Below are 27,861 nucleotides of genomic sequence, written 5' to 3'. Positions count from 1 at the left end.
CTTTCAGCATGCATAGATGTAAACACAGGACCAGGCCATGCTGCTAGAAGCAGGATTAATTTTCAGGAAATGTAACCCAGCATAAAGCCATTTTACAACAGGCTGCAAGGACAAGTTGAACTGGATTATGTCTAATGAAAGCAAAGTTACACTTTTAAAAACTGGGCACATTTTTTTTAGTTTAATAAAGCCACAATGTTCAAGCATTGGGACTTTAGCTATTGTCAAGTTCGTTACTACATTTTCCACAATAAAAAAAGGGCAATCAGATTTAGGTTTAGGCAGTGACTTTAATATCCAACAATTCATTAGCATGTTCAACTATACGCATAAAAAAACTGCAATAACATATTTTAAATATTTTATTACAAAATCATTTAGGCTGCCATTCTTAACTAATTCCCGTGGCCATCAAATCTTACTGTATATCATGTTTTCGGAAACAGCACTTAAAAAAAAAAAAAAAAAAGAAGGGAAGAAGGGTGCTTCAATGGAGGTTTAAAAAATAGAGGTTATTGCTTGGAAACACATACATGTTGTAAGAATGTGTCTGGCAACCTGACAAATGTCTATTGAGGAGTCAAGGGAAAAAAAGAATAAAACTACAAAAGAAGTCCGTGGGTTTCCTGAGTACACTAAAGCTATTTTAGAAAAGGGCACAAGAACAGAATGAAAGGTCTGTAACAGGCTAAGGGCACTTTCTCTCCACACACTGCTTTCCTCCTTCTTCATATTCCTGTTTGGAAATCCACATCTGTTGAAAGGTTCCCTGTTTAAAAATCAACAATTAGTCAAAATGAAAGTAACATAATTTATGTATATATAGTCAAAACTGCAGTGTGCCGCTTTTAGGGAACAATCACACTAAGCTTGAAGTTTCTTTTTCCCTATTTCAGAAGTGGTCTGACAGGTATAATGCCAACCATAGACAAGGCATATACAGTGTATTCAGAAAATATTCAGTCCCCCTTCACATTTTTCAATTTTATGGTGCAGCCTGATAATACAGTTGTTGTTTCTCATTAACCCCTTCACGCTGGCGCCTTCCAGCCCTTTAAGAGATTCAGAAGTCGGGAGGCGGGGTGGGGTTTAGGGTCATGTGACCGCTGTGACGGTGTCACGTGATCAGGAAAGGTCTCGATTGAAAGAGGAGATCAGGACCTTTCTGCGAGTACCGGACATGTGTGCTGAAAGCGTGTCCTATTTTAATAGAACACAAATGTGCGACCGCTCGGCGTCTAGGCTCAGGCACCGGGGGGGGGGGGGCCGCACATTTGCGTTCAGCTGGCGTGAAGAGGTTAATCTACACTCAGTAACCCAAAATGACAAAGTGAAAAAAGAATTGTAGAAATGTTTGCAAAATTTATGAAAAAGGAAACATTTAAATATCATATTGGCATAAGTATTCAGACCCGTTGCAATAACACTTAAAATTTTGGCTCAGGTGCCTCCCATTTCTCTTGATCGTTGTTGGGATGTTTCTACACCTTGATTGGAGTTTACTTGTGGTAAATTAACTTGATTGGACATGTTTGGAAAGACACACACCTCTCTATAAAAAGGTCTTACAGATGACATTGCATACTGTATCAGAACAAAAAGCCATGAAGTCGAAGGAATTGCCTGCAGCGCTCAGACACAATTAATGAAAGGCACAGATCTGGGAAAGGCCAGAAACATCTCAACAACGATCAAGAGAAATGGGAGGCACCGGTGCTAAATTTCAAGTGTTGTTGCAAAGGTTCTGAATACTTATGTGAAATTTCAGTTTTCTATTTTTCATAAATTTCCAAACATTTCTAAAAAAAAATTGGAAAAAAGGAAAGGAAAAAAAATGAATTTAAACAATAGTATCAGGCTACATCATAACAAAATTGAAAAAAGTGAAAGGGGTCTAAATACACTGTACATTGGCTGCCTGCCACAAACATGTATTCTTGGCTTAGTTGCTCCAGAAGCCGCTTTCACCCTGGGTCTCGCTCTCCAAAATTTTGCATGGTGGAACAATAAAGGATTGCTACGCATTGCAGACTTGTGCGATGGCTTGCGGTGGGGTGGGGTTTAAGGCAATTTCTGCAGGTGAAATACCAATTGCCTCATACAGAACTCTATTACTACCCCCAAATAACATTTCCTGGCTTCTCTAAAATGCATGTCAGATAAAACTTCTACTTCAATGGGGTATACACAGGGGCTTTGGCAAACACTCAGGCCATATCTGTAAGATCTATTCCATACTTACCTCTACCTCCAATAAGTTGTATTATATGCAAAAATGGGAACATGATATAGGGGAGTCATTTGAATTGGAAGATATGGCACAGTACACCTCCAAGACACTTGTCAAAACTTAACAGAAGCAAATTATAAAATGTTTTTGCGGTGGTATATGGGTCAGATGTGAGTGGCTTCCTGTGTCCTGGGGGCCTGCTCCTAAGGCTTTAGAAGTTTCGGACAGCAAGGTACAGCCTTTCACTTGTGGTGGAAATGTCAAAAAGTTAAAAGGTTTTTTTGATACATGCTATAAATTTAATTTACTCTGTTACCCAAGAAAACCTCCAAAAATTCCCACTTCAGGCACTACTGGGTTGCCCAGTGGAAGTATACCAGGACACAAAGAATGAGAACATTTATTTTTGTAGCAGCAAGAATTGCTATTACTGGATTTTTGTTGTCTCCCACGATTCTGTTTCAACTGTTGAAAGCCAAACGTTTGTGAATAATGGTTACTGTACGCCTCTTGGCAATCTTGCATGAAAAAAATAGCATTTTCTGAGAAGATATGGGATCCCTGGATCAAATACATATCTGGTATCACTTGAATATCTTGTATGAATGTCTAACTCAATTGGTGGGGGTGTTTTCTGTCTCCAATCTCCCCCTTTTTTTTCCCCTCCTCTCTCATGTCCAGTTGGCACTTACTTTAAATCATTCTCCTGACTACTGGGAACGTCATCCAACTGTACTTGCAGCGAACAAGAGCTTGAGGCTCCTGGGCTGAGTTTCTAGCTAAATTTGATTCTCCCAGGAGTTTGGGCATCTAAAGTTATAACAAGATTTGCTTGTGCATCATAAGTTGTCTTGTTTTAATGCCTTCTGGTCTCCCGCCGGCACTCCTGGCCCCTCCCTCCTGTTGGGTGCCCCCATAGCAAGCAGCTTGCTATGGAGGTACCCGAGAAGGCATGCTCCCAAGCTGCAGCTCTGCGTGTCCATTCACACATAGAGCTGAAATTGAACCCCGCTGCCTCCCTCTCCTGATTGGCTCACTGGCTGACAGCTGCGGGAGCCAGTGGCTCCCACTGCTGCCTCAGCCAATCATCAGTGATTGAGAACGGAGGCTTTCGTGGACATTGCTGGATTGGGATGGGGCTCAGGAGAGAAAGGAGAAAGCTTGTTTTCTTTGAAAAATCCTAAAACAGAAGGAGCATTTTCAATGAAATATATATACTAACACATTATATGTATGTGACAAAAGTGTATGCATATTCCAGAATATTTTAAGAAAGCCACCAAATGCTTTTGATCCTAAGCATAAGAAGAAAGCCCATCTGTGGAATAAACCCACCAGTCTCCAATCAATCACTCACCAGAGAAGCAAGGATAGAACCACCAATCCATGAACTAAACCGCCTTTCAACTGTTGTGTTGTTTGCAATCAACTTTAACCTCATGCTCTGGGGGGAAGAAAAAGTAATAATGTAATATTTTAAATTTATTTGATTTTTTAGTTCATTTAAAAATCTACAAAAAATTTTACAATAACGGGAGGTGAAAACCCCAATCAGCCCAACCAACCTTCTAAATTGAAACATTTGACAAGATAATACAGATTCTTATCTACTGAGATCATCATAGTTCAACTACTAAAGCTGGCCATGGGCTGAAACTCAACTGGATCAACAGGGAATTTCAATCCATGTAGGGGTTAGGCTGAATGTACAGAAGTCTATTTGCCTATCTAATTTTGTACAACCAGCCTGTTGAATTTTACCCGCTCAGTGTATTCTGATGACGGGGACGTCGCCTTGTAACTCAGCATGATTAATTATCACCTGCACATTTAGCGTGTGGATGAGGATTCTGGTAACCCTGACAATTATCTGTAGCTAGTTGCTAAATTAATGCATTGAAAAGAAATGTTAATTTTGTTAGTCATAAACTAACAGACACGTTCAGAGTGAAATTTAAAAAAGTTATTTTTATAAAAAAAAAAAAATACAGTACACTTTGTATAGCAACAGACTATATCTTACATAAGACACACACACTATATATACGCCTTCCTTTACATACACATGTAACTATGTCCTTAGGGTTCAATATTGAGTTGGCCCACCTTTTGCCTTAACAGCTTCAACTCTTCTGGGAAGGCTGTCCACAGGGTTTAAGAGTGTATCTATGGGAATGTTTGACCATTCTTCCAGAAGTGCATTTGTGAGGTCAGGCACGGATGTCAGATGAGAAGGCCTGGCTCGCAGTCTTTGCTCTAATTCGTCCCAAAGGTGTTCTATGGGGTTGAAGTCAGGACTCTGAAGGCCAGTCAAGTTCCTCCACCCCAAACTCGCTCATCCATGTCTTTTTGGACCTTGCTTTTGTGCACTGGTGCACAGTCATGTTGGAACAGGAAGAGGCCACCCCCAAAACTGTTCCCACAAAGCTTGGAGCATGGAATTATCTAAAATGTCTTGGTATGCGAACGTCTTAAGAGTTCCCTTCACTGGAACTAAGGGGCCAAGCCCAACCCCTGAAAAACAACTCCACATCATAATCCCCCCTCCACCAATCTTTACACTTGGCACAATGCAGTCATGCAAGTACCGTTCTCATGGCAACTACCAAACCCAGACACTTCCATCGGATTCCCAGACAGAGAAGAGCTATTCGTCACTCCAGAGAACATGTCTCCACTGCTCTAGAGTCCAGTGGTGACGTGCTTTACTCCACTGCATCCAATTTGCACTGCACTTGGTGATGTAAGGCTTGGATGCAGCTGCACGGCCATGGAAACCCATTCCATGCAGCTCTCTACACACTGTTGTGCTAATCTGAAGGCCACATGAAGGAATCTGAAGGCCATGGACTCTGCAGACAGTTGGCGACATATATATATATATATATATATATATATATATATATACACACACACACACACACACACACACACACACACACACACACAAACCGAGCAGGTGAGCCACCTAATGAGTTTCTTCTGGGTGCCTCCAGCAATACGCAAGACTGGTCCCAACAGTCCACAACATAGTAAATGATTCAATGCTGCCACACACCTTTTCTTGCAAAGGTTATATCTTATTTATAAAAGTATTCCATCTTCAGTAAACAGATTGTTTACTGAAGATGTAATTTTAGTAAGATAAGGTTTGCATACAGTACCATGCAAACGTTTTAGGCAGAAATGCTGTAGAGCAATACGTTCAGAAATATATATTTTAATTGTTTAGATCTATCAATTTACAAAATGCAAAGTAAGCAAACAGAAGAAAAATCTAAATCAAATATTTGGGGTGACTACCTTTGCTTTCAAACCAGTATCAATTCGTACACTTGCACAAACTCAAGGATTTTGTAGGATTAGTGTCAGGTGTATGATTAACCAATTATACCAAGCAAGTACTAATGATCATCAATTTCATATGTGGGCTTAAATACAGTTATTAACTGAAAAAACAAAAAAACAGCTGTGTAGGAGGCATTAAACTGTGCGAGGAACAGCCAAACTCTGTGGTGAGGTGAGGCTGTGGAAGAAATTTTCATGTTCAAGACTGAACACAGCAACAAGACACAAGGAAGTTATCCTGCATTATCAAGGTCTCTTCCAGGCAGAGATTTCAAAGAAGACTGGGGTTTTAAAATGTGCTGAAGGATGAAGAAACTAGCATTATTGAGGACTGCGGATGTAGTGGTCTGCCAAAGAATTCTAAAGTGTTTCTAAACCCAGGACCCTGCATTCACTATATCTGGTCTCCCTCAGTACACAGAAGATAAAAATGAAATTACTTTATATTTACTAAACTGCTTGAGGGTTAGGGACTGTTGTGAATGTACAATATATATGTAAAGCGCTGCGTACATTTACGGCGCTATATAAGCACCTGAAAGTAGAAGAAATACCTTTTCTAGTCAGCAATTAGAGCAGTCATGTGACTTCTATCAGTGTCCAGCTTAATACATGTTAAAGCTAATAGAACAAGTTGTAATTTTGCTCTAGGAGGATGCAGGGCCCCTGACCTTTCTGGGCAGTGCTAACTGGCTTTGTGCTGATCACATGCACTCTCCCAAGAAAAAAAAAAACCTCTCTACACAAATACACAAACTGAACATGTGCAGATTGACTCCACATTATGTCTTATTGGGAGATAAAAGGGGGACACTGCAAGAAGGGGAGGATCAGAGAAGTCAGGATCAATTAGCTTTTTTACACAATGCAGAGGATTAACCCCTTAGGTTCCACGGTGAGTATAACAGGCATGCTTTACTGCATATACAGATTGGTTTTACTGTTGTGGGTTTAGTAACACTTTAATGCAGCAGTGTCATCAGCAAAGAATTGAGGGAAACCAGTAGGACCCAGGTACACCCATCAATTGTCCAAAAAGGTCTGGCCAGAAGTGGTCTTCATGGAAGAACTGCAGAGAAAAAAGCCATACCTCCCAACGTGGAAACAAGGCTAAGCGACTCCACTATGCATGAAAACATAGGAAAAATGATAAAAACAAAAACTAAGAACACTTCTATTTCTGAAAGCATTCTTAAATTAGAACATTTTTCACTCCCTCTTAAAACGTTTGCACAGCAATATTTATATACACACACAATTTTAAACACTTTCCCATTTACTTGAACATTTAAAAAAAAAAAAAGAAAAAAAGGGGGGGGGGTTGGTATTATAGTCCTAATGTAGCAGGAAATGAAAAAAGACAAAGTTCAACCATGGCTCCTTCCATAATAACAGTGCAGGAAAAACATAACCACCACAAAGCAGGATCTGCAGGGAAAAAAGCCCCCACAACTTACATACCGGAGGGGTTTTCTGTGAGAGTTCTCTTGTAAGCCTGTCTGTAAATCCTTGTAATAATGTATTTCCTCCTGCTACAATCACGCTCCCATACAATCCCTGTTCAAAATAGAAAAACATTTGCATTCTAAAATGTATTATTATTATTATTATACAGGATTTAAACGGTTTGCGCAATGATTTACAATATAAATGTAATCATTTTGGTCACAAACAACTGAACAGTAGTAATGTACTCAATTTGCTTGAAGTCCATCGTTATCAATGTATGAAGGGGTATAAAAAAGTTTTTACTCTTGCATATCTGCTGTTCATGTGAATAATAATAACCTGCCTGATGTAGGTCTCATAAATATGGTCTAACGCCACCATTGTGTGCTTTTGTTTTTTATATTGTACACAACTGAATCATGGATGAAAGGTTCAGACAAAAACAGTGATTGGGTTTCTGATAAAATATGGTTATTTGGCTGTTAGGCATTAGGTAAATAACCTAAAAAAAAAGTGAGAACATGAAATTGCTGACAAGCTAAGGAGTGGTTGCCCATCAACTTCAGTCACCAATGGTTAATGGGCTCATTTGAGGAAAAAAAAAAAAAAAAAGACACATCTGGGAAGACAAAGGCATAATTCATGTGGACTTTTTGGATAAAGGTGCAACAGTCAACACTGAAACCTACACTGGTACACTTCAATTCCCCCTCATGAAGCCACGTGATCGGTGGCGTAACGCGTAGGGGAGGGGCTCTGACGTCATCACGCTAAGTCGGCTTGTCACGGCGAGTACGAGATTTGTGCTGAGCACACACAAAGTTTGATAAGGCGCATTTTATTTGTTAAATATGTGAGTGGGATTACTGGCTATATAAATAAAGGTTTTTAAAGGATAAGGCACTATCTTTTGCTTTTCTTTTGTTATCATGTATGTGGTGACCTGAAGGGGATACAAGGAGGAATAGACCCCTGGAGGTGAGAAGGGGAAATCCATCCATCCTTATACCACCATAAGAAACCACACACTGGAGAGACATCAGGTGGATAATTAGCAAATTGCAGTGTGGAACCATCTGGGAAGGAGTTCAGGAGTAGCAGTATTTGCATCTGTCCCTATAGGACAAACAGCTATTTCAGCCTATAATAAGTAGGCAAATAAGGAGGTAAGCGCATAATAGAGGAACAATTATCCTGAAGCCGTCTTATGGGTTGGAACAAATCCATATATTAATATTGGAGAACTATTCATTTAAATATCATTTTGGACACTCGATGTGATATATTGTTTTTGTTTTATGGGATTGGATAATTATATTGTTTTGGTCATTAATATACTTGCATATATTTAGGTTAATTATATAGAGCATCTTTGGATTCATAATCACAAGTGTAGGATTTATAAATTTAAAAACATTTTTTGGTACACTCATTTATTTATATATAATTTTTAGTACACTAATTATTCAGTAAGGGAGCGCTGCACTATTGTTTGAATATATACACTTCAAAAGCTGAATCAGGAAGAAATGACTAGGGCAGCACAGTGGCTAAATGGTTAGCACTTCCGCCTGGCAGTACTAGGGTTGTTGGTTCGAATCCCAGCAACGGCACCACCTGCCTGGAGTTTGCATGCTCTCCCTGTGCCTGCGTGGGTTTCCTCTGGGTACTCCAGTTTCCTCCCACACTCCAAAGACATGCTGGTAGGTTAATTGGATCTAAATTGGCCGTAATATGTGTATGTATGAATGTATGTTAGGGACCTTAAATTGTACACCCCTTGAGGGTTAGGGACTGATGTGAATGTACTATATATATATATATATATATATATATATATATATATATATATATATATATATATATATATATATATATATATATGGAAAGTGCTGCGTAAAATTGGCGGCGCTATATAAGTACCTGAAATAAATAAAGACTGCAAGAGACAATTATGCCATACAGGACGCTCCCACATCTCTAATGACACAATTTGTCAATTACTAAAATGGGCTGGTCAGTGGTCCTGTATGTACCAAACAGCCTAGGCTTGGCATTGCCAGACTTGTACCTGTTTGGGACTATGAATGTCCATTGCACAAGATTGGGCACCTGCAGAAAATTAAAACAGCTCTGAAGCAGGGGAGAAAAAAAAAAAAGTATGTAAAATTTTCCAAACTGGATTTAAGGGCTGGGCAAAATGCTGGTGCAATTGCTTCAAATACGATGATGACTATGTGAAAGGGTAATGCCGATTTTAGGAATTTGTAGGATAACTGTATGCATGTTCATTGCTTACATCTGTGCATAATTAACATTTTACAGTATATCTTAACAGGCATTCATTTTTGATACCCTTTCATATCTAGTACTCAGTCTGGCAAAATTATTCACCCCAATCCTAAACTTTACCCTATCCATATCCCTGATTTTTGCCCAATTCTTAAAGGACATCTGTACTGAGAGTATGTAGAAAACATTAGTTGCTTAGCTGTCCCTGGTTTCAATACTCATTGACACAAAATATAGCAAATGAGGTTGCATGACAACCAGCATTTTTAGAAGAAAAGGTCAGCAAAACCAATAGCTGCATATGAATTCTGTACAAGATCATCAGTTAGGCACTGTGCAGCCATTTGTGTGCATGTGAGTTAGCTATACTATGGGGCGTCAGAATAGAAATTTCTCTCATCCATTACTATTTATATACTCTAAAACTGTATGGAAGAGATTTGCCGGCCTGAAAACTGCATGGAAGCCACCCCCTGCAAGTTACGAAGCTCTGGCTGCTATTCTTGTTAAGGCCTCACCACACAGGAAGATCAGACTGTGTCTGCTTTTACTTTAGGCACGAAGGGGCACCGATTTATATCCAATAGCAGGGGGGTAGTGTTGGTATCAGATCACATAAGAAAAATTGCATTACCATAAAAATCTTGATTCGATTCGAATAAAACCAGGTGTCTTTCGTCACTGACATTTTTTTGAACATGCCCAAAATAGGACATGGTGCAAACCAAAAAATGTTGCCAAAAAAAATTGCATCCTTCATAGCTAAATCAATATAGTCACATTGCAGAAATTTAGCAGTGCAAGACAGGGGATAGAGAACGTCATTAAAAGTACACAAACACAATAGGCCTTTTAATATGTTGCCAATCTTGTATGCATTAGAAACAAATGTAACTGTGGAACACTTACTGGTCTGATGTCAATATCACACATTCCAACACTGGTTGTAACAACATGGCTGACACCAAGCATAGTGTTTCCAGACAAGCCCTATGTAGATAAAACAGATTGCAAAACAGATTAGAATATGTATAAACGGCATTTTCATTTTTGTAGTGGATCCTCTCATTCTTCTGAAACATGGACGAAATAGGTTTTCCACCAATATGCAAACTACATCCACAGTCCTCTGTACTGAAAAATTTTAACTAGAATGTAAAAATATGTATTTGGAAGTCTGCATCATACTTCAAGCAGTATAAATGAAGATATACTTATTTACACAGCCTGAAGTAGAGATGCTTGGTGTAAGAGTCCTATTGCAGTATTGCTACTGCATGTATGTTTCACTGACTCTTGTAAATTTTATAGGAACCTCCATTTAAATATTTTGTTACATATCCCTTTCAGTACCTAACAACCATACTGTATCATTCTGCATGAAATGTTTCCATTTACTGTACTCTGAGGCAACTATGCTTTATTAGAGTTAGCAGACACCCTTGTTATCTTGTAGCTGAAAAAAATAGCAGCTGGCTACTTTAAATATTGTTGCACAGTTTCAACTTGAAAAAAAAAAGTGCCCGGTTGCAGCCTTAAAGCGGAACTACACTGCATCTGAGCACCACAAACCAAAAAAAGCTGTTGAACACATTTTACTATTCAAACCAAACTCATCCATCCGTGTCTACGTGCTCTATTTTGCAGATATCACTTTGAAAAACCCTATCATTTCTGGCCATGGCTATCTTGAGTAATGGCAGATGTTTAACCACTTCAATACCGGGCACTTTCACCCCCTTCCTGTCCAGGTCAATTTTCACCTCTCAGCGCTGTCGCACTTTGAATGACAATTGCACAGTCCTGCAACACTGTACCCATGACATTTTTATCATTTTTTTCACACAAATAGTTTTCTTTTGGTGGTATTTAATCAACACTGAGTGTTTCACTATTTGCTAAATAAAACAAAAAACACCTGAAACGTTTGAAAAAAACAAAAAAAAAAAACCCACACACTTTTCTTCGTTTCTGTTAAAAATTTTGCAAATAAAAGGTCTTCATAAATTTAGGTCAAAATGTATTCTGCTACATTTCTTTGTTGAAAATAATAATTGAATTTTTATTTTTTTTCAAATGTTTCTATTTTTTTATTACATTTTTTCTTTTACAATTTTATTTTTTAGCACACTGTGACCACAGCAATACAATGTTACCATAGTAACATTGAACTACTCTGGGCAAGTGATCAGGATTTTTTTTCTTTAAACACATTATGATTGCTAATACCAATGTATTTGATTGATATTTGTAATCATTGTTACTGAATGAAACTGATTAATTCAGTCTTTTGTTGTGATTATCTGTGATTGGGCAAAGTTGATCACATGATACAGATGGGCTGTGATTCGCCCTGTCTGTATCATGTGACTGCCTTGACCAGTCACAGCTAAAAACATAATTGTATACAATGAATGGCATGACAAGAAGCCATCAATTGTATACAATTGACATGTGATCTGCTGTGATTGGTCACAGCGGTCACATGACACTGGCAACAGGCTAGTGTAGTGATATGTCATAGGCTGTGTCCCTTGGACACAGCCGGTGACAGATCGAACCGCTGCACGGCCCCCCATGAGCGGCTTGTTTTGACAGGACGTCACGACGCCAAGTCACAATGGCGAGTGTCCCGCCCGACCATCAATCTGCTATAAGCCGGGTGGGAAGGTGTTAATCTAGCATCCATCTGCCCTTAGCTCAGCCATGCAGGCAGGAAGGTGTGTTTAGCTGAGAAAACCCCTCCTCCCCTCCTGAAGACTGCTGGGATATATGACATAATTTGCCTATGTCTGGGAACCAGGAAGTAACTGAAGAAATGTTAACGTTTAAAACAAGTAAATACAATATACTTTCCTATCTACTTACTAATTTTAGCAGCCTAAAGATTCAAAATAACTAATGTTGACAGAGAGTAAAGCTCCACTTTAAGTGATATAAACATGCATGTTTATGTAAAGTGATTTCAAATGCAAGCACTTTCAAAGATTGGATCTTGCTGGTATGTTTCATTTCCCTCTGACAGTTAGATTAGGACTACACAAAGGTCATGACCCTCAAAGTCTATTGCTATAAGATTATAGTTGCTAAGACTATGGCTAAAAGATTGAAAGTAGCAACATACACAGGTTAATAAACTCACCTTAACATTCGAAGGATCAAATAACCCTTCGGGAATTTTCAAACGTTCTGCTCCAAAGTCACAATTGTAACCGTTAGGAAACTCATAATGGACTGTAGGCATCTGGGCTGCCACCCTAGAGAAATAGGACAACATTTTGTGCTGAATAAAGCGGTCCACACCACCTATTTTATGTGAACACGAAGGACAGACATTGGACCACTTTTGAAGACCACTTGTAAAAATAGTGTTTAACATCTTGTAAACAGAAAATGGTTTTGGACCACTGACATAACTGTAAACTTACTGCTCATCATAGGTGGAGTCAGACACTTGAAGCACAGATGCCTGGAAATCCTGAATCACACACTGCAAAGGGTGACAATGGATTTAGTGCTGTATACTGTAAAGTCAGGACACAAGGACCACACAAGCATGTCTTACTTACACTGCACATATAATTATGCCAGGAGCGAGTGACCTGAGGTAGTTTCTCTTTTTTCTTCCAATTGGCTGGCGCTCCTTCCCGTACTGCTTCCTAAAGAGCACAAACCCATGATGACACTGCTGAACACACAATAATCACTTCACATTGGTAGCCTATTAGATGACTGGTTTATCTTACCTTTGAAGCAATCATGTATGGGGGAATCAGATCAACGTTCATCTCTTGAAATAACTCTCTGCATTGCATAGTAATGAAGTCGCCAGCAAGCGGAGATTTTACAATACCTGTCAAAACAAGCAAGAATGCAATTAACAAACCAGTCATTTTTCTTATTAAAGGAAATGTGTTATAATATTTATTAGGGGTCAGCATCTTTCTAAAAATGCTGGTTCCTGGAAGTCTTAAAAAAAAGATTAAGGGCCAATTCACACCAGTGCGCTGATCTGCGCTTTAGAATTCGTTAGTTATATCCTGGAAAGATTACAAAAAATAGGTGTAACTACCACAAAGATGTTCTATGTCACCTGGAGGCAGTTGTATTCTGATTGTATGCTTATGTCTCAAGAGTTCTGGAATTAAGCATTTTGTTGCTTAGAGACTAGGCTAGATTTCAGGGGGTTTAAAACTCACAATAACAGTCTGCTTGAAATTCATTATTAATTGTAAAATTCTAATCCATCTAGTCCTGTTTTATGCAATGAAAATCAGTGTACTGACATGGAAAGGAACACCTCTTCAGTTTTCTCAACTAAGCTTAGCACACCTGCGAGTGATTTGATTCTTGTTAATAAAATACAAAAAGCATAAACAATTAAAAAAAAGGAAATCAAAGTCTCAAGCCTACTTCTGGAGGCTGGTAGGTAAATTGTTTCAGTTAACAAATCAAAGCATTAAAGACAGTCATTTCATCCTCGGGAGCCTTTGAGATTATAGGCATACAAATTAGTCAAGGTATGACAAGCAACCTGGCCCCTAGCATTTAAAGTTTTGTTTTTTTTTGTTTTTTTTTTAATACGCGACTCTATCCACATTGTTGGATCTGGTGGTAAAATGGTAAATTATGTAACAAAGGGTATAGAAGAGAGCAATCTGAGTCAGTTTAGAAATCTACAGTTGCAAGAAAAAGTATGTGAACCCCTTGGGATTACGTGGAGTTTTGCATGAATTGGGCATAAAATGTGCTCTGAACGTCATCTAAGTCACAACAATAGAAGAACACAGTCTGCTGAACATAATACTACACAAACATTAGATGTTGCCATGGTTTAATTGATGGGAAAATGAATTCCAGAGTTTATCAAGACATTTTGCAGGAAAACGTACGACCATCTGTCCGCCAACTGAAGCTCCGCAGAGGATGGGTGATGCAACAGGACAATGACCCAAAGCATACAAGTAATTCAACAAAACAATGGCTGCAACAGCACAGAATACACCTTCTGGAGTGGCCCAGTCAGAGTCCTGACCTCAACCCGATTGAAATGCTGTGGCATGACCTTAAGAGAGCGATTCACACCAGACATCCCAAGAATATTGCTACACTGAAACAGTTTTGTGAAGAGGAGTGGTCCAAAATTACTCCAGATCATTGTGCAGGTCTGATCTGCAACTACAGGAAACGTTTGGTTGAGGTTATTGCTGCCAAAGGAGGGTCAACCAGTTATTAAGTCCAAAGGTTCACATACTTTTTCCTCCCTGCACTGTGAACGTTTACATGTTATGTGCAATTAAACCATGGCAACATCTAATGTTTGTGTAGTATTATGTTCAGCAGACTGTGTTCTTCTATTGTTGTGACTTAGATGGCGTTCAGAGCACATTTTATGCCCAATTCATGCAAAACTCCACGTAATCCCAAGGGGTTCACATACTTTTTCTTGCAACTGTAGGACAGAAGACTACAAGGGACAGAACCAAAAGTATTACATTATGAAAAAGAAGCCTATTTCCACTGCCAACTAGTCTGACTATCCCAGACACTAATAGAAATAAAGCACATTAGAGATAACTGTAGCATGGGGCACGTGTAATGTCTGAAAGGGTCTCTTGTAGGTGTAGAATCTGCACCATAAAATAATTAATGTATCTAATTTGGTAATATATAACAATACAATTATACATAAAAATTGAGAAAACAAATGCAGAATGTACACTTAGTACATGCCTCATAAATGTGTTATGAAAAAGGTCAGGAAAACTGCACCAACATCATGCAGTGAAACTCTTTGTATTCCCCTTCCACTCTCTGGAAGATACATTACTGCTATTGGCTGCTCTTACCTTGTTGAAGTACATATCCATCATGAACTGGAATGGCTGTAGTATGTGTGGACCCACTATCCAAAATCAGACCTGTAGATCGACCGTTAGCAAATCTAATTCCAGGAGTCAAGGAATTATTTATTTCAGACATTACAGATGAATTTAAAACACATATAAACCCAATCATTAAAATCTCACAAAATCTTCAACATGTCAATGCAATTTCAAATGTACTTTTCATCACAGTTCAATTACTGCTATAGGACGACACTCTGTCCATGTCTCCCAATTGTTCTACCGTGTTGGCACCCCATCACATCCTCTCCCAGGAAACAGCCATGTTAATCGACGTTACACAGGTATTTTCCAAGGTTGTCCCCAATTTTTTTTCAGGTGTGGGTCTTAATTGGCCATTGCATGTCTCTTCTGCAATAAATAGCCTTCCTGTTTGTTTTTTATAATCTTTCCTGACCTTTGCTTTAATAGACCAAGCTGTACAGAAAATTTGGCAATTAGAGTTTTGAGAAAAAAACATTTAATACTGACGGGTGTTTACAATGGTCAGCTTTCTTTGTTTAGTTAAAGCAGATTTAAACCCTCCCATCATTTAAAGCTGAGGAAACTATCACCTTAGGGTCTGTTTGATCTGTAGTGGCCATGGTGCTGCACATGATCAGCCAGGACAGCAGCCATTCGATAACTTTCAAGTGCACTGTCAAGCTAACAAGCACACTAGTAACTAACAATTATAATTTATGTCATTGCCCTGAATATAACCAATTTAGGAAACAGTTAAATCAGTGAGTTTATTTCCACTTTAAAACCTTTATCGCTAAGGAAAAAAAGGTTTCTGTAACTGCTTAAAAAGTGTTAGCTTTTTACTTAAGTGCATCTAAAGCTACTAGTCCATCTAACACTACACCACTCCAGACAGTGTTGCTGTCCAAGGGTAGTCGAGTGTAGCCACCATAAGACCGGAACTGCGTTAATCAGGTGAAAACAAAGGGAAAAATATAACTAATGCAGCCACCACATGTAAAGATTTAGAAGTTTTAATATAATCAAGTTATGATTTTGGTTTAGAAATGCTTTAACCACTTGCCTACCGGGCACTTATACCCCCTTGCCCAGGCCAATTTTCAGCTTTCAGTGCTGTCGCACTTTGAATGACAATTGCGCGGTCATGCAACACTGTACCCATATGAAATTTTTATAATTTATTTCAAATAGAGCCTTCTTTTGGTGGTATTAATAGCTTCTAGGTGTTTTATTTTTTTGCACTATAAACAAAAAAAAAAAAGAGCAAAACATTTTCTATTATAAAATTTTGCAAACAGGTAATTTTTCTCCACTGATGTGTGTTGATGAGGCTACACTGATAGACAGCACTGATGAGGTGGCATGGATAGGCAGCACTGATATGCAACAATGATGGGCACTGATGGATGGCACTGACTAGCTGCAATGGTGGGCACAGGTGGGTGGCACTACTAGGCACTGATCATCAGTGCCCTGATTGGTGCTGATCCGTCCTCTGACAACTGCCAGTTATCGGCTGCACTTTCCTCACTGTGATGTTCAGTGCTAGCACCAATTAGTCTGAGCCTCTGACTGGATGCCTAAAGCCTTTTATTGTTGGTTGAATCTGAGATGTCTCTGACTACAGTAGTCAGAGATATGTCAGATTCAACCAACAATAAAAGGCTGCAGGCAGCCAATCAGAGGCTCAGGCTGTGAGTGGAGGAACCCTTTGCATTTCCATGGCCACAGTTTAATACTGTGCTAGCGGAAGGGACTCAAGAGTGCAAAAAGCAAATTACTTGCCTTGCCCTGGGAGCTGACAACCCACGCTACGCCACTGGTAATACCCAACTTATCACCAGTTCTACAGTAGGTTCCATCAAGTGGTAAGCAAAACAGCCACAGCACTGTCAGGGGGCAAAATCTGCTGCCAATTGCAAGGCAGTGATTTAGCATTGTCAGCTTGCAACAGAAATTCCCGGCAGGATCTCCTGATAAGAAACTTTGGGGTCAATTCACTAAGAGATAAATACCGCATACTTTTTATTATTATTCATTTAATCTAAACAGTAGTACATTTCCTATTTCATATATAAAAAAAACAAAAACAAATTACCGAATGTGTTAAATATTTATGTTTTGCAATATTTATCACTTAAAATATGTGATTTTTGGAGGGTTTTTTTTTGCACTTTTTTTTTTTTTTTTTTTTACAGAATACTGCACTAGAAAATAAAGAAATAATAGCAACCCCAAACATTCTAGCGTGCTTTCATTCACAGAATGATCTCCCTCTGGTGAATAATTTATTTTCATTCTTGAGCTTGGGGCAGACGATTTCTACACCAATACACTGTAGAAATTAAATCTACTGGCAGGTTATAAAAAATAAATTAAAAGAATGTGTGTATTCTTTAGTGAATTGACTAATGATTTTTTTTTTTGCAGTATTTACCTTATATTCAATATTTTACTTTGATGAATTGACTCTTTATTATCTCGTGATATTTCTGAAAAATGGGTCAAATGACCTTCATATAGCATGCAAAATTCTATAGTGAATTGACCCTTGATTCATAATAAAGGATTAGGTTAAAGGAGAACTAAACCCATCAAGGTAACGTTTCTCAAAACAGTTGCAATCAAGGCAAGCCATGATTGATGACTGTCACATGGGCTTGTGCTCTGAACCAAAGCGAGATAACTGGTGTCATAACTGATCACATGTGCTGCACCATGGCAACTGCACATTAATCACTGGACCTCTGGAAGGTTTTACCAGCTTCATGGCCAGAGCATTTTTTTGCTATTCAGCACTGTGCTACTTTAACTGGCAATTGCTTTTTTATGCAACACTGTACCCAAATGAAATTTATATATTTTTTTTCCACACAAAATGGAGCTTTTAGTGGTATAGTATGGTATGAAAAAATTTTGAAGAAAAAAAAAAAACTAACATTTTTCTTAGTTTGTTATACAATTTTGCAAGCAAATAATCTTTCTTCTTAAAATTTAGGCCAAAATGTATTTTGCTACATTTCTTTGCTAAAATAACTGAAATCAGTGTATATTATTTAGTCTGTGTGTAAATTGTAGAGTCTAAAAACTATGGTATATGTACTAGAAAATGAATCAGTCCTGATGTACTGACGGCCTCTCTCATTTCTTGAGGCCCTAAAATACCAGGACAGTGCAAATATCCCCTAAATCAGGGGTGGGCAACTGTGGCCCTCCAGATGTTGGTGAACTACAAGTCCCATCATGCCTCTGCCTTTGGGAGTCATGCTTGTAACTGTCAGTTTTGCAATGCCCCATGGGACTTGTAGTTCTACAATAGCTGGAGGGCCACAGTTGCCCACCCCTGCCCTAAATGACCCCTTTTTTGAAAATAGACAGCTCAAGGTTTTTTTGTAAGAGGAATGGCAAGTTTTTTGAAGTTGTCATTTTTTGGACAATGAAGAAATTAAATTTTTTTTTTCCACACATACTGTCACCAGTGCAGCACATCGTCATCATATGACTGGTGAATCAGTGATCAGGGATACTGACTGGTGATGGGATGTTAAAAAAAAAAAAAAAAAAAATGAAATCATTTTTTATTCAATCGTTTCAACAGTTTATTTCTTTAACTTTTTTTTTTTTTTTTTTTTTTTTTTTTTTTTTTTTTTACACACGAGAATAACTCAGTTTCACCATAGTGACCAGGGATTGATCAGGATTTTTTTTAACACAGTTATTGCCTATAAAATTGACAATCACTGTTAAAAGCAATAGTTTTAACTGGCATGAATGGATCTCAGTCAAAAAGAAAAAAAAAAAAAAAAAAGAAAAAAAAGCAGACTTGATGGACCACTTGGTCTTTTTTCTGCCATCGCTTTGCTATGTTTCTATGCATGGAAGCCATTCGTGACAGTTTGGACTGGTCATGGTGATGGCCTGGTACAGAGCACTGTGATCCGCTGTGTCCTGTGAACGCAGGATCACGCCACAGGGGGATGGCAGTGCACATGTACTGGAATGCCGTAGTACCTAGGGATGCCACCCGGGAGGCAAGTGGTTAAACACAGGCTAATATGCCAGCTTCCTTGGATAGAAAGGACAGGGGGTTTAGTTTAACTTTTCAGAAAACGATGTACAGTGAGGCACGATGCCAAACATAATAGAAATCGGTTTTAAATATTATGTTTCTACGTTAATTTATACCATCTATATACTATTGTAATGTTTCATAGATGATATAACTGTAACCATATGCCCTGTTCGACCTTTATCTAAATAAAGAATGTATAAAAATATGTTTTTGGTTTACATACACTTAAAGGTTTATTTTAACAACACAGCAGCTGTATTTATACCAGGGCTTGACAAATTAGCTTTGAATGTAGGAGCCAGCTAAAAGGAGCTAGTTGTTTTTAGCGTAGCGTGGCTTGTTAGCACCCAGGAAAAGGCAACTTTTGGCCGACAAAAGCGATGCGATTTTCCACGCGGCAAAACTGTACCATGTTTTAGGTGCCACTGAAAATAATCGCACCTGAACCTGTGTTTAGTGATCACACTGATTCTGCCACAATCCCAAAATGCCCAGGTGTGAATGGAGCCACCATGGTTCACACATATCCAATTCTGGATGCGTTTTCAAACTCAAAGATTCACATGACAGATGTTCCTATTGAGCTGGTTCACACAGATGCAATCCACACCCATTACGAAAAGGGTCCTGTGCGAGTTTGTAGCGGTGTGTTCCAGACTCGCAAGTGATAGGGTAGAGTGGCATGTGGAGATAAGTGTTCACATAAGATTGCTATTGACAGGCATTTTTGCATTGAAGTCAATAGGAGGCGTTTTTGCATTGAAGCCAATGGGACACGATTTTGCACTGAAGTCAATGGGAGGCAGTGTGTGAACCCAGGTGCCAGCACGATTTCTAGTTGCTATGACAACCTGAGATTTGTCAAGCCCTGATTTATACAACTAACTGCCGACAAGTAGAAGGGGCAGCAGCAACAGACCAGGACACCCAATGTCCAAAACTGGTAATAGACTAAAATGAATACAAGGCTAAAACAAACTGGTTCTAAAACAAATTCTAAAAAATGCTGAAAATCAGAACACTGTTCTTCTATAAGATCCATTAAATCCAAACAAATTTTAGTTTTTAAAACACTGGAAAAGGATACGCAGTGAGAACAGCTGTTTTGCACAGGAAGAATGCTGGAATATTGTAATGCTCAAACATCAGCTCTGTCAGCTTCTCTCGTTTTGCTCTTGTATTCCACTGAAGCAAACAAACAAACACAACTATTAATACAAATCTATTGTTTATCACATGAAGCTTTGAAACTGTGGCCAAATTTACTTACAGCAGCCTCGGACATCAGCACTGGATGTAAACTGGCTTCTGACTTGATGTGTGTTTTGTAGGTATGGTCTAAAATAGCCTGAAAACTGTCCCAATCTTCAACTAAAAGAGATAACAATTGGTAAAACCACACCCACCAGTCTGCTTGTTTCAGTACAATCGTACCCACTCGTGTGCTTGTTTTTAGTACAACCGCACTCACCAATTTGCTTCTTTCAGTACAATCACATCCACTTGTCTGCTTCTTTCGGTACAATCACATCTACTTGTCTGCTTCTCTTGGTACAAACACTAGCAGCTTGTTTCAGTACAATCGAATAAACTAGTCTGTTTCAGTACAACATACACTAGGAAAAGCTCAAAGAGTGACTTGAGACCCTTTCGAACTTCGTCACGCTTCCACAGCTAAATTGCCAGTGCTTGCGCCATATTCATGTACCTTTTAGAAACAAGTACATGAACCTGTTGGAGGCCGGCACTGAAGTTCAAGTGTCCATACAGGACACCACTTTCTCAGAGTACTCCCTCCCTGGCCACTATGCCATCACACAGACAGATATTTGGCAGAGGAGCTTTGCAGTGGGGTGGGCAAAGCCTTGATGGAGAACTGAGAGCCTAGATCCCCATCAGGTGTGCCTTGCTTTAGATTGACAGAACATGGCAGTGCGCACATTTCATAGAAGTGGCTTTGAAATCTGCCCAATACCGTGGCAAGGCTGACCAGATAGGGAACTAGTCTCCCCATCAGGCTGTGCCCACCCAATGGCTTCTGTGGCCATGGAGACTAATGCTTAAGCCACCTCCCCTGTGACGTTACCTCCCCAGCATCCCTAACCTCTTTGTTTATATTCAAATTTCAGCCAGGGAGACTCCCAGATGACAGCTTCTTTGCAAAGACATATCTCACTCTAAGTAGTGGCATTCCTCTGTACACCAGCTTGGAGCTGGTCCTAATTACTGCAAGTTTCCGTATATGTGAACTGGCTGTAATTATTTAAAAAGCTGTTGCAGCCAACTGCAACCTTGATTTGCCATGTACTGCTTTTGTTTACTTTGTAATACTCTTGCTGTACACTACCCAACTTTCTTTTCAAAAGAAAGAATGCATTACAGAAAAAATCTGTTGCAGCCAAAGTGACAGGATCTTAATGCGGTGGTAGTTAGAACTACCTGAATTTGTCACACATGTTGGTGCAGTTGCTGGCGAAAATGCTTTCTTGAACTAGGCAAAGGTAGCTTTAAAAATGCACTACCGCTAGAAAACTGTTGTAAATACCTTACTGGATTCCCCAGACTTGACGTTTTATGGTTGAAAGCATTTTCCAATAGATAATTCCACTGTATCTATCTGGGTAGATTTTGAAGATCATAGAGCTACTATTGAGCAGGCACAGAACCACTCACAGATTTGGGCATACTTGTCTATGTGCCAGTCTTGCAGTAAAGCTCAAACACTAAATAATGACATACATGCACCCAAGTGGAGGCAAAATATCAGTGATCTAGCAATAACTTACTCATTCCATTTTTGAGAGGTGAAAAGGCCTCCATGTTTTCTCGTGGTACCCTGAGTGCATTTGTATCAATATAATAAGTAGGACCTCTTGGTTTATTTGGCTCTCCATCTGTTTCCATCTGCGTGCTTCCATCTTCTCTATCAAGAACCACACCAATCGTCGTAGGAAAATCTACCTGCAATGTTTCATATTATGCTTTAGAACTGAAGGGAAACTTTATTTAAATAGCTATATACACAGTTGAAATAAAAACAAATTATAGCTGCCAGCAAATATCTTCATTCATGCCACTAAATAAGGCTTTGAGTGGAAAATAACTTTGAAATGATGTACTTCAAATTTGAATTTCAGATATACATGACAAAGCGATCTGAGCACAATGACCACTTTTTCTACTTACCTTTGGACAATCTTCTCCTGCATACCCAGCCCGTACCGAAAATGAGCCAATATCAAACACCAAGGCTCCAACCTCATCTAAAAATTAAAAAAAAGAGATACATACAATATTTTATAATGCTTAAGTGTCCCAACTGCAGTGAAAACTAAAATGTGTTATATATAAGGTGGACTGAAGCAAGAGTCAGACTTCCCACCACTGCTAAGTACTGTACCATATTCTATGTAAGAGCGACCTTGGGGCAGGTGTTTTGCAGCCTCCAGAGATAGCTGAGAACAATGCTACCAGATAACAGCCAGCAAAGGCAGAGAGCACAGGAAGGTATCGGCTCACAAGGTTTCTAGCAGGATCAACATTCTTTGTACTCGTCAAACAGAAGGCTTTCAATGGAATATTTAAAAGATAAAGTTCACTTTTTGTAGCACAGTAAACCCATATTCAAGATGTAACATGTAACTATTGCAGCAGCCCCCCCCTGCAATGACAGTGTGCAGGTCCCAAGATTGCAAAAGGCCAACTGCCAATCAAAGAAGCGATGCTTTACAGGCTCCTAATGAAACAAATAATAAATGCACTTTTTTTACCTGCAAAAAAGATGTGCATTTATTATTTTTTTAAAGATTAATTTATCTTTTAACTGCTTGATGCCCACCCACAATGTACTGCGGACGGGCCGCAGCATCAGATCGAGGGCAGTAATTCTAGCACTAGACCTCCTGTGTAAATATAAAGTGGTGACCTGTAAATACCAATCGATATTAAAAATGTACATAGTCTGTCGCCGTTGCACGGGCATGTGCAATTTTAAAGCATTTCATGTTTGGTATCTATTTGGCGAAACATCATCTTTTAAATTTTATTTTAAGATTTAAAAAAAGTTTATTTTTCAAAAAAATTGCAGTGCAAATACTGTGTGACATAAAAAATTGGAACACACAGTTTTATTTTCTAGGGCCATTGCTTTACAAAAAATATATATGTGGTGGTTAAAAGTAATTTTTTTTTCATGTAAACAAAGTGTCAGAAAAGGCTCGTTCTTCAAGTGGTTAGAAAAATGGGTAATATGTGGCAGAAGCTTCTGTTTGTCCTGAAATGCCAGGATAGTAGAAGCACTCAACTCCACCCCCCCAAATGATCCACTTTTGGAAAACAGACACACCAAGATATTTGCTAAGGGGCATGGTAAGTATTTTGCAGATCTCATTTGTTGCCACAAGTTTTTTGAAAATGAAGAAAGAAAACAAAACTGTATTTTTTCTTTTCTTTTTCAAAACCTTGTGACAAAAATGAGATCTGCAAAATACTCACCATGCCTCTTCTGAAATTCCTTGGATTGTCTGCTTTCCAAAAAGGGGTCATTGGGGGGGGGGGGGTGTTTGTACTATCCTGTCATTTTAGGGCCTTGAAACTGTGATAGGTAGTGAGGAAGTGATATGAGGAAATATGCCCTTTGAAAGCCTGAAAGTGGACACTAGATTTTGGCGGCCTGTATGTGGACTTCAGGAGAAGTAGCAGAATGTGTTTTGGGGTGTTATTCCACATATAGCCATGGCACACGTGAGCAATATATCATTTAACCACTTTCCAACCATACTATAGCCGAATGACAGCTACAGCACGGTTGTCCAGTCCTGGAAGGGCATCATATGATGTCTTCCCAGAACGCACCCGGGGGCACGCACCCAGAGATCTCCGAGTCCTATGGACACAGCTGATCACGTGATATGGTAAAAGGCCAATCACAGCAGCCTTTTACCACGTGATCAGCTTTGTCCAACGACACAGCAGATCATCGATAAATGCAGTTGCCGGTCATCGGCTGCACTTTCCTCGCGCTGTCACAGTGTGAGGAAAGTACTGCCGATAACCGGCAATTGTCAGAGGACGGATCAGCACTGATCATCAGGGCACTGATGATCAGTGCCCAGCAGTGCCACCCACCAGTGCCCAGCAATACCGCCCACAAGTGCCCAGCGTTGTTGCATATCAGTGCAGCATCATCAACGCACATCAGTGAAGGAGAAAAAATTACCTGTTTACAAAATTTTATAATAGAAACATAGAAAAACTTTTTTTTTCCAATTATTTTGCTATTTTTCTATTTATAGTGCAAAAAATAAAACACCCAGCGGCAATTAAATACCACCAAAAGAAAGCTCTATTTGTGTAAAAAAAAAATGTTATATGGGTACAGTGTTGCATGACAGCGAAATTGCCATCCAATGTGCGACAGCGCTGAAAGCTGAAAATCGGCCTGGGCAGGAAGGGGGTATAAGTTCCCGGTAGGCAAGTGGTTAAAGTCACAACTTTGTAGAAGAAAAAAAAAATTGTCATTTTTCAAAAATTCACAGCAAAAATAAAATCTTCCATGGACTCAACATAACCCAAAGTAAAGGATATATTTTTTGTTTTTTACATTTTCAGTATTTTTTCGTTCATATCACAAACAATAACCCAGTGGTGATCAAATACCACCAAAAGAAAGCTCTATTTGTGTGAAAATTTCATTTGGGTACAGCGTTGTATGACCGCGCAATTAGCAGTTGAAATAGTGCAGTGCCAAATAGCAAAAAATGGCCTGGTCAGGAAGTGGTTAAAGAAGACGTTTGGGGTTTCTAAAAATATAAACCCTCGTAGTCACCTATATGATGCAGCTGTCCCAAATTAGCTCTAAGATAGGGAACTGATCGATCAGTTCTCAATATGCTCAGAACAGGGTGCAGTGATTGTCAGTCACTACTTTTAGTTCATCCCCTCCAGCGCTCACTGGAGCTCTGTGCTGGAGGGGGCAGGCGCAGCTGGCTTTGACTCTTAGCTAGACAGATTTAGGGGGCTGCTATTGTGGCAACCTCATGAGAAAGTAAGTTGCCTGGCTGCTGACCCATAGTTGTGTAGTATAGCAGCAAGTGGATCTCATCTGCTGGTCACTGCAGTGTTTACTCCTAGCCACAGAGCAGAGCCCACGGTGTACCACAATGTGTTCTCTGCATAACACTGTGGAGAGTACACCGTAACTGGAGAAAGGTGCAGTCACATGACTTTGACAGGTCTCATGACTGGGCATTCCTAGCATTTTTTTTTCCTACATTCATTCTAATTTTTTTTTTGTGGATTGCTGCAAGTCTTCTACTCACCTGTACTTGATCCAGCGAGCTACCACCAATGAAACCGCAGCCATTTGTCAGTCTTTTGAGCTGAGATGTTTTCCATTCATTCCGACACACAATCTGAATAGTGGAGCAAAACTCTCCATAGGAATGAATAAGGGCTTGTTCACACCATGGAGCAGAGACGTCAGTTTTTCTGCACGTGTTCTGCAAGGGCACATCAAATGTTCTCTATGCGCCCTGTTCAAACTACAACACTAGCATCACCTGCAGATTTTTTTCTGTGCAGGAATCTGCAACGTATATAAAACTCATTGATGCGAGCATGAAAACGGATGTCTCTGCATGTGAAATCTGCATGTTTCCATCGGTTCTTCTGCACATATGGAGTGAACGAGGCCTGAGGGTACAGAGCACAGGCCCATTGCTGACGATTCAGGGCCCATTCATACCAGATGAGGTGGGATTGCGTTAGCTGGCTATTTCAGTGCAGTCCCACCACATAAAATGTCTTCTGTGTGCCTGATTCACACCACTGTGTTTTGGTGAAAAAAAGTACCGCGTGCACCACTTATTTCCAGTTCAGTGCAAGGCAATCCACCACCGTGCGGCTGGCAATTTTATGAGATGACTGTGGTATCTCAATAAAGTTTGTCAACCACTTCCCCACCGCCCTATAGCAGAAATACTGCTACAAGACAGCAGGGCTGCGCAAAATCACGAATATATACATGATTTGCATTTTTGGGTAGGAGTGCATGCCCGCCACCATTGGTGGCTACAGATGTTGATCACCGAGTCCTGGACAGAGTTCCTGTCGGCACCCGATGATTGCTGAGAAACAGTGACAGGGGAGAGACCTGTGTGTAAACAACACAGTTCTCTCTCCTGCCAGCAGTAACAGGCTGCTGTGTATTTCTCTGCACAGCAGAGAAATACACAGCAGCATGTTTCCCATGTAAAACAGCACACAGTTAACCATTTGATCGCCCCCAATGTTAACCCCTTCCTGTCTAGTGTCATTAGTACAGATTCTGTGCTTTTGATTAGCACTGATCACTGTATTAGTGTCATTAGGATGTCAATGGCAGTTAGTTCCTCCCAGTGTCAGATTGCCTTCCGCAGTCCCGCTATAAGTCGCTGATCACCGCCATTACTAGTATAAAAAAACGTAAAATAAAAAATCCCAGTATATATACCACCATTTGTAGACGCTATAACTTTCACGTAAACCAATCAATTTACACATATTGGGATTATTTTAGCAAACACATGTAGCAGAATACATTTTGGTAATTCGATTTTTTAAATTTTTTTATTGGATATGTTTTATAGCCAATAGTCAAAAATATTGTTTTTTTTTTTCCAAAATTATCAGTCTCTTTTTGTTTTTAGTGCAAAAAATAAAAGCAGAGGCGATCAAATACCACTGAAAGAAAGCTTTATTTGTGGGGGGGGGGGGGGGGGGGAAACCCATATATTTCATTTATGTACAGCATTGCATGACCGCGCAATTGTCAGTTAAAGTAACGCAGCGCTGTATCGCACATAACTGGCCTGGTCAGGAAGGGGGGGAAATCCTCTGAACGGCAAGTGGTTAAAAAAAAAAAAAGGGATCAGCGTATTGCGTTTAGATCAGCACAAGTACTGTAATGATCAGTCTGGACCGCACAGCAGACCGTGCTGTAAGGCAGCAGCTGGTGTGAACATGCCAGGGGAGATTTACTGAATCTGGTGCAACTGTGCAGAGTAACCAATCAGCTTCTAGCTCCAGCTTGCTTAGTTACTCTTTGGCAATAAAACCTGGAAGCTGATTGGTTACTATGCACAGCTGCACCAATTTTCAAGAAATCTCCCTCACCCTGTGCTGCTGCAGCCTCCTCCTCCTCAGTGATATGTGACTAGATGGAGGATAGAAGACTTGTGGGGGCACACATAGGTACTAAGTGAAAGGTCAGCATGGCAGCCAGGCAACTAGCATTAGCAGGAGGAGCCAGCATGAACATCCCCTAGGAAAAGTCCCTATTACACCTCAGGTGACTCCCCAGGAAGGCAGAGGAGCTAACAATCACTGTTCTCTGCACCTATAACATGGCTCTGCTCCATTGCAGCCCTCATGTGTAGAAAAGAGGACAGGGACCGGCACCCAGCTTGTGTTTGATTCTCTCTCACCTCCACCGTACACTCCTCCGCTCATCTCCAGCTTGTACACCGAGACCGGCCACTACCGGGACCCTACACACCAACCACCGGAGCCAGGAGTCGCACGCTAAGCGCCAACAATGGGCTGAAGGACCTGCGGTGACA

At 39.7% G+C, this 27,861-nt stretch overlaps 1 protein-coding gene across 1 annotated transcript; it reads right to left on the bottom strand.

The window, feature by feature from the left end:
* Positions 1-270: 270 nt before the first annotated feature.
* Positions 271-27,861, bottom strand: LOC149463338 (actin-like protein 6A). The gene is made up of 14 exons (XM_089675548.1): positions 27,727-27,861; positions 22,448-22,524; positions 22,048-22,222; positions 20,532-20,632; positions 20,349-20,446; positions 15,169-15,263; positions 13,066-13,172; positions 12,889-12,978; positions 12,748-12,809; positions 12,462-12,576; positions 10,229-10,309; positions 7,040-7,135; positions 3,588-3,674; positions 271-769 (listed from the first exon to the last, which is right to left on the bottom strand). The coding sequence occupies exons 1-14, from the start codon at positions 27,749-27,751 to the stop codon at positions 689-691; spliced, it is 1,290 nt and encodes a 429-aa protein (XP_089531674.1). The 5' UTR covers positions 27,752-27,861; the 3' UTR covers positions 271-688.

This window comes from Staurois parvus, unplaced genomic scaffold, assembly GCF_062004578.1.
Source record: "Staurois parvus isolate SC_StPar_1 unplaced genomic scaffold, SC_StPar_1.0 ptg000155l, whole genome shotgun sequence".
NCBI lineage: Eukaryota > Metazoa > Chordata > Amphibia > Anura > Ranidae > Staurois > Staurois parvus.
The sequence above is the reverse complement of the archived record's forward strand: the minus strand, read 5'-3'. Positions and strand labels throughout refer to the sequence as shown.

Coding starts and splice junctions, on each gene's coding strand:
- LOC149463338 (XM_089675548.1), bottom strand. CDS start 27,751: ATGAGCGGAGGAGTGTACGGTGGAG. Junction 15,264..20,348: donor AAAACAGCTGTTCTCACTGC/GTATCCTTTTCC, acceptor TCCTGGAATTAG/ATTTGCTAACGGTCGATCTA. Junction 12,577..12,747: donor GACTCCACCTATGATGAGCA/GTAAGTTTACAG, acceptor CTATTTCTCTAG/GGTGGCAGCCCAGATGCCTA.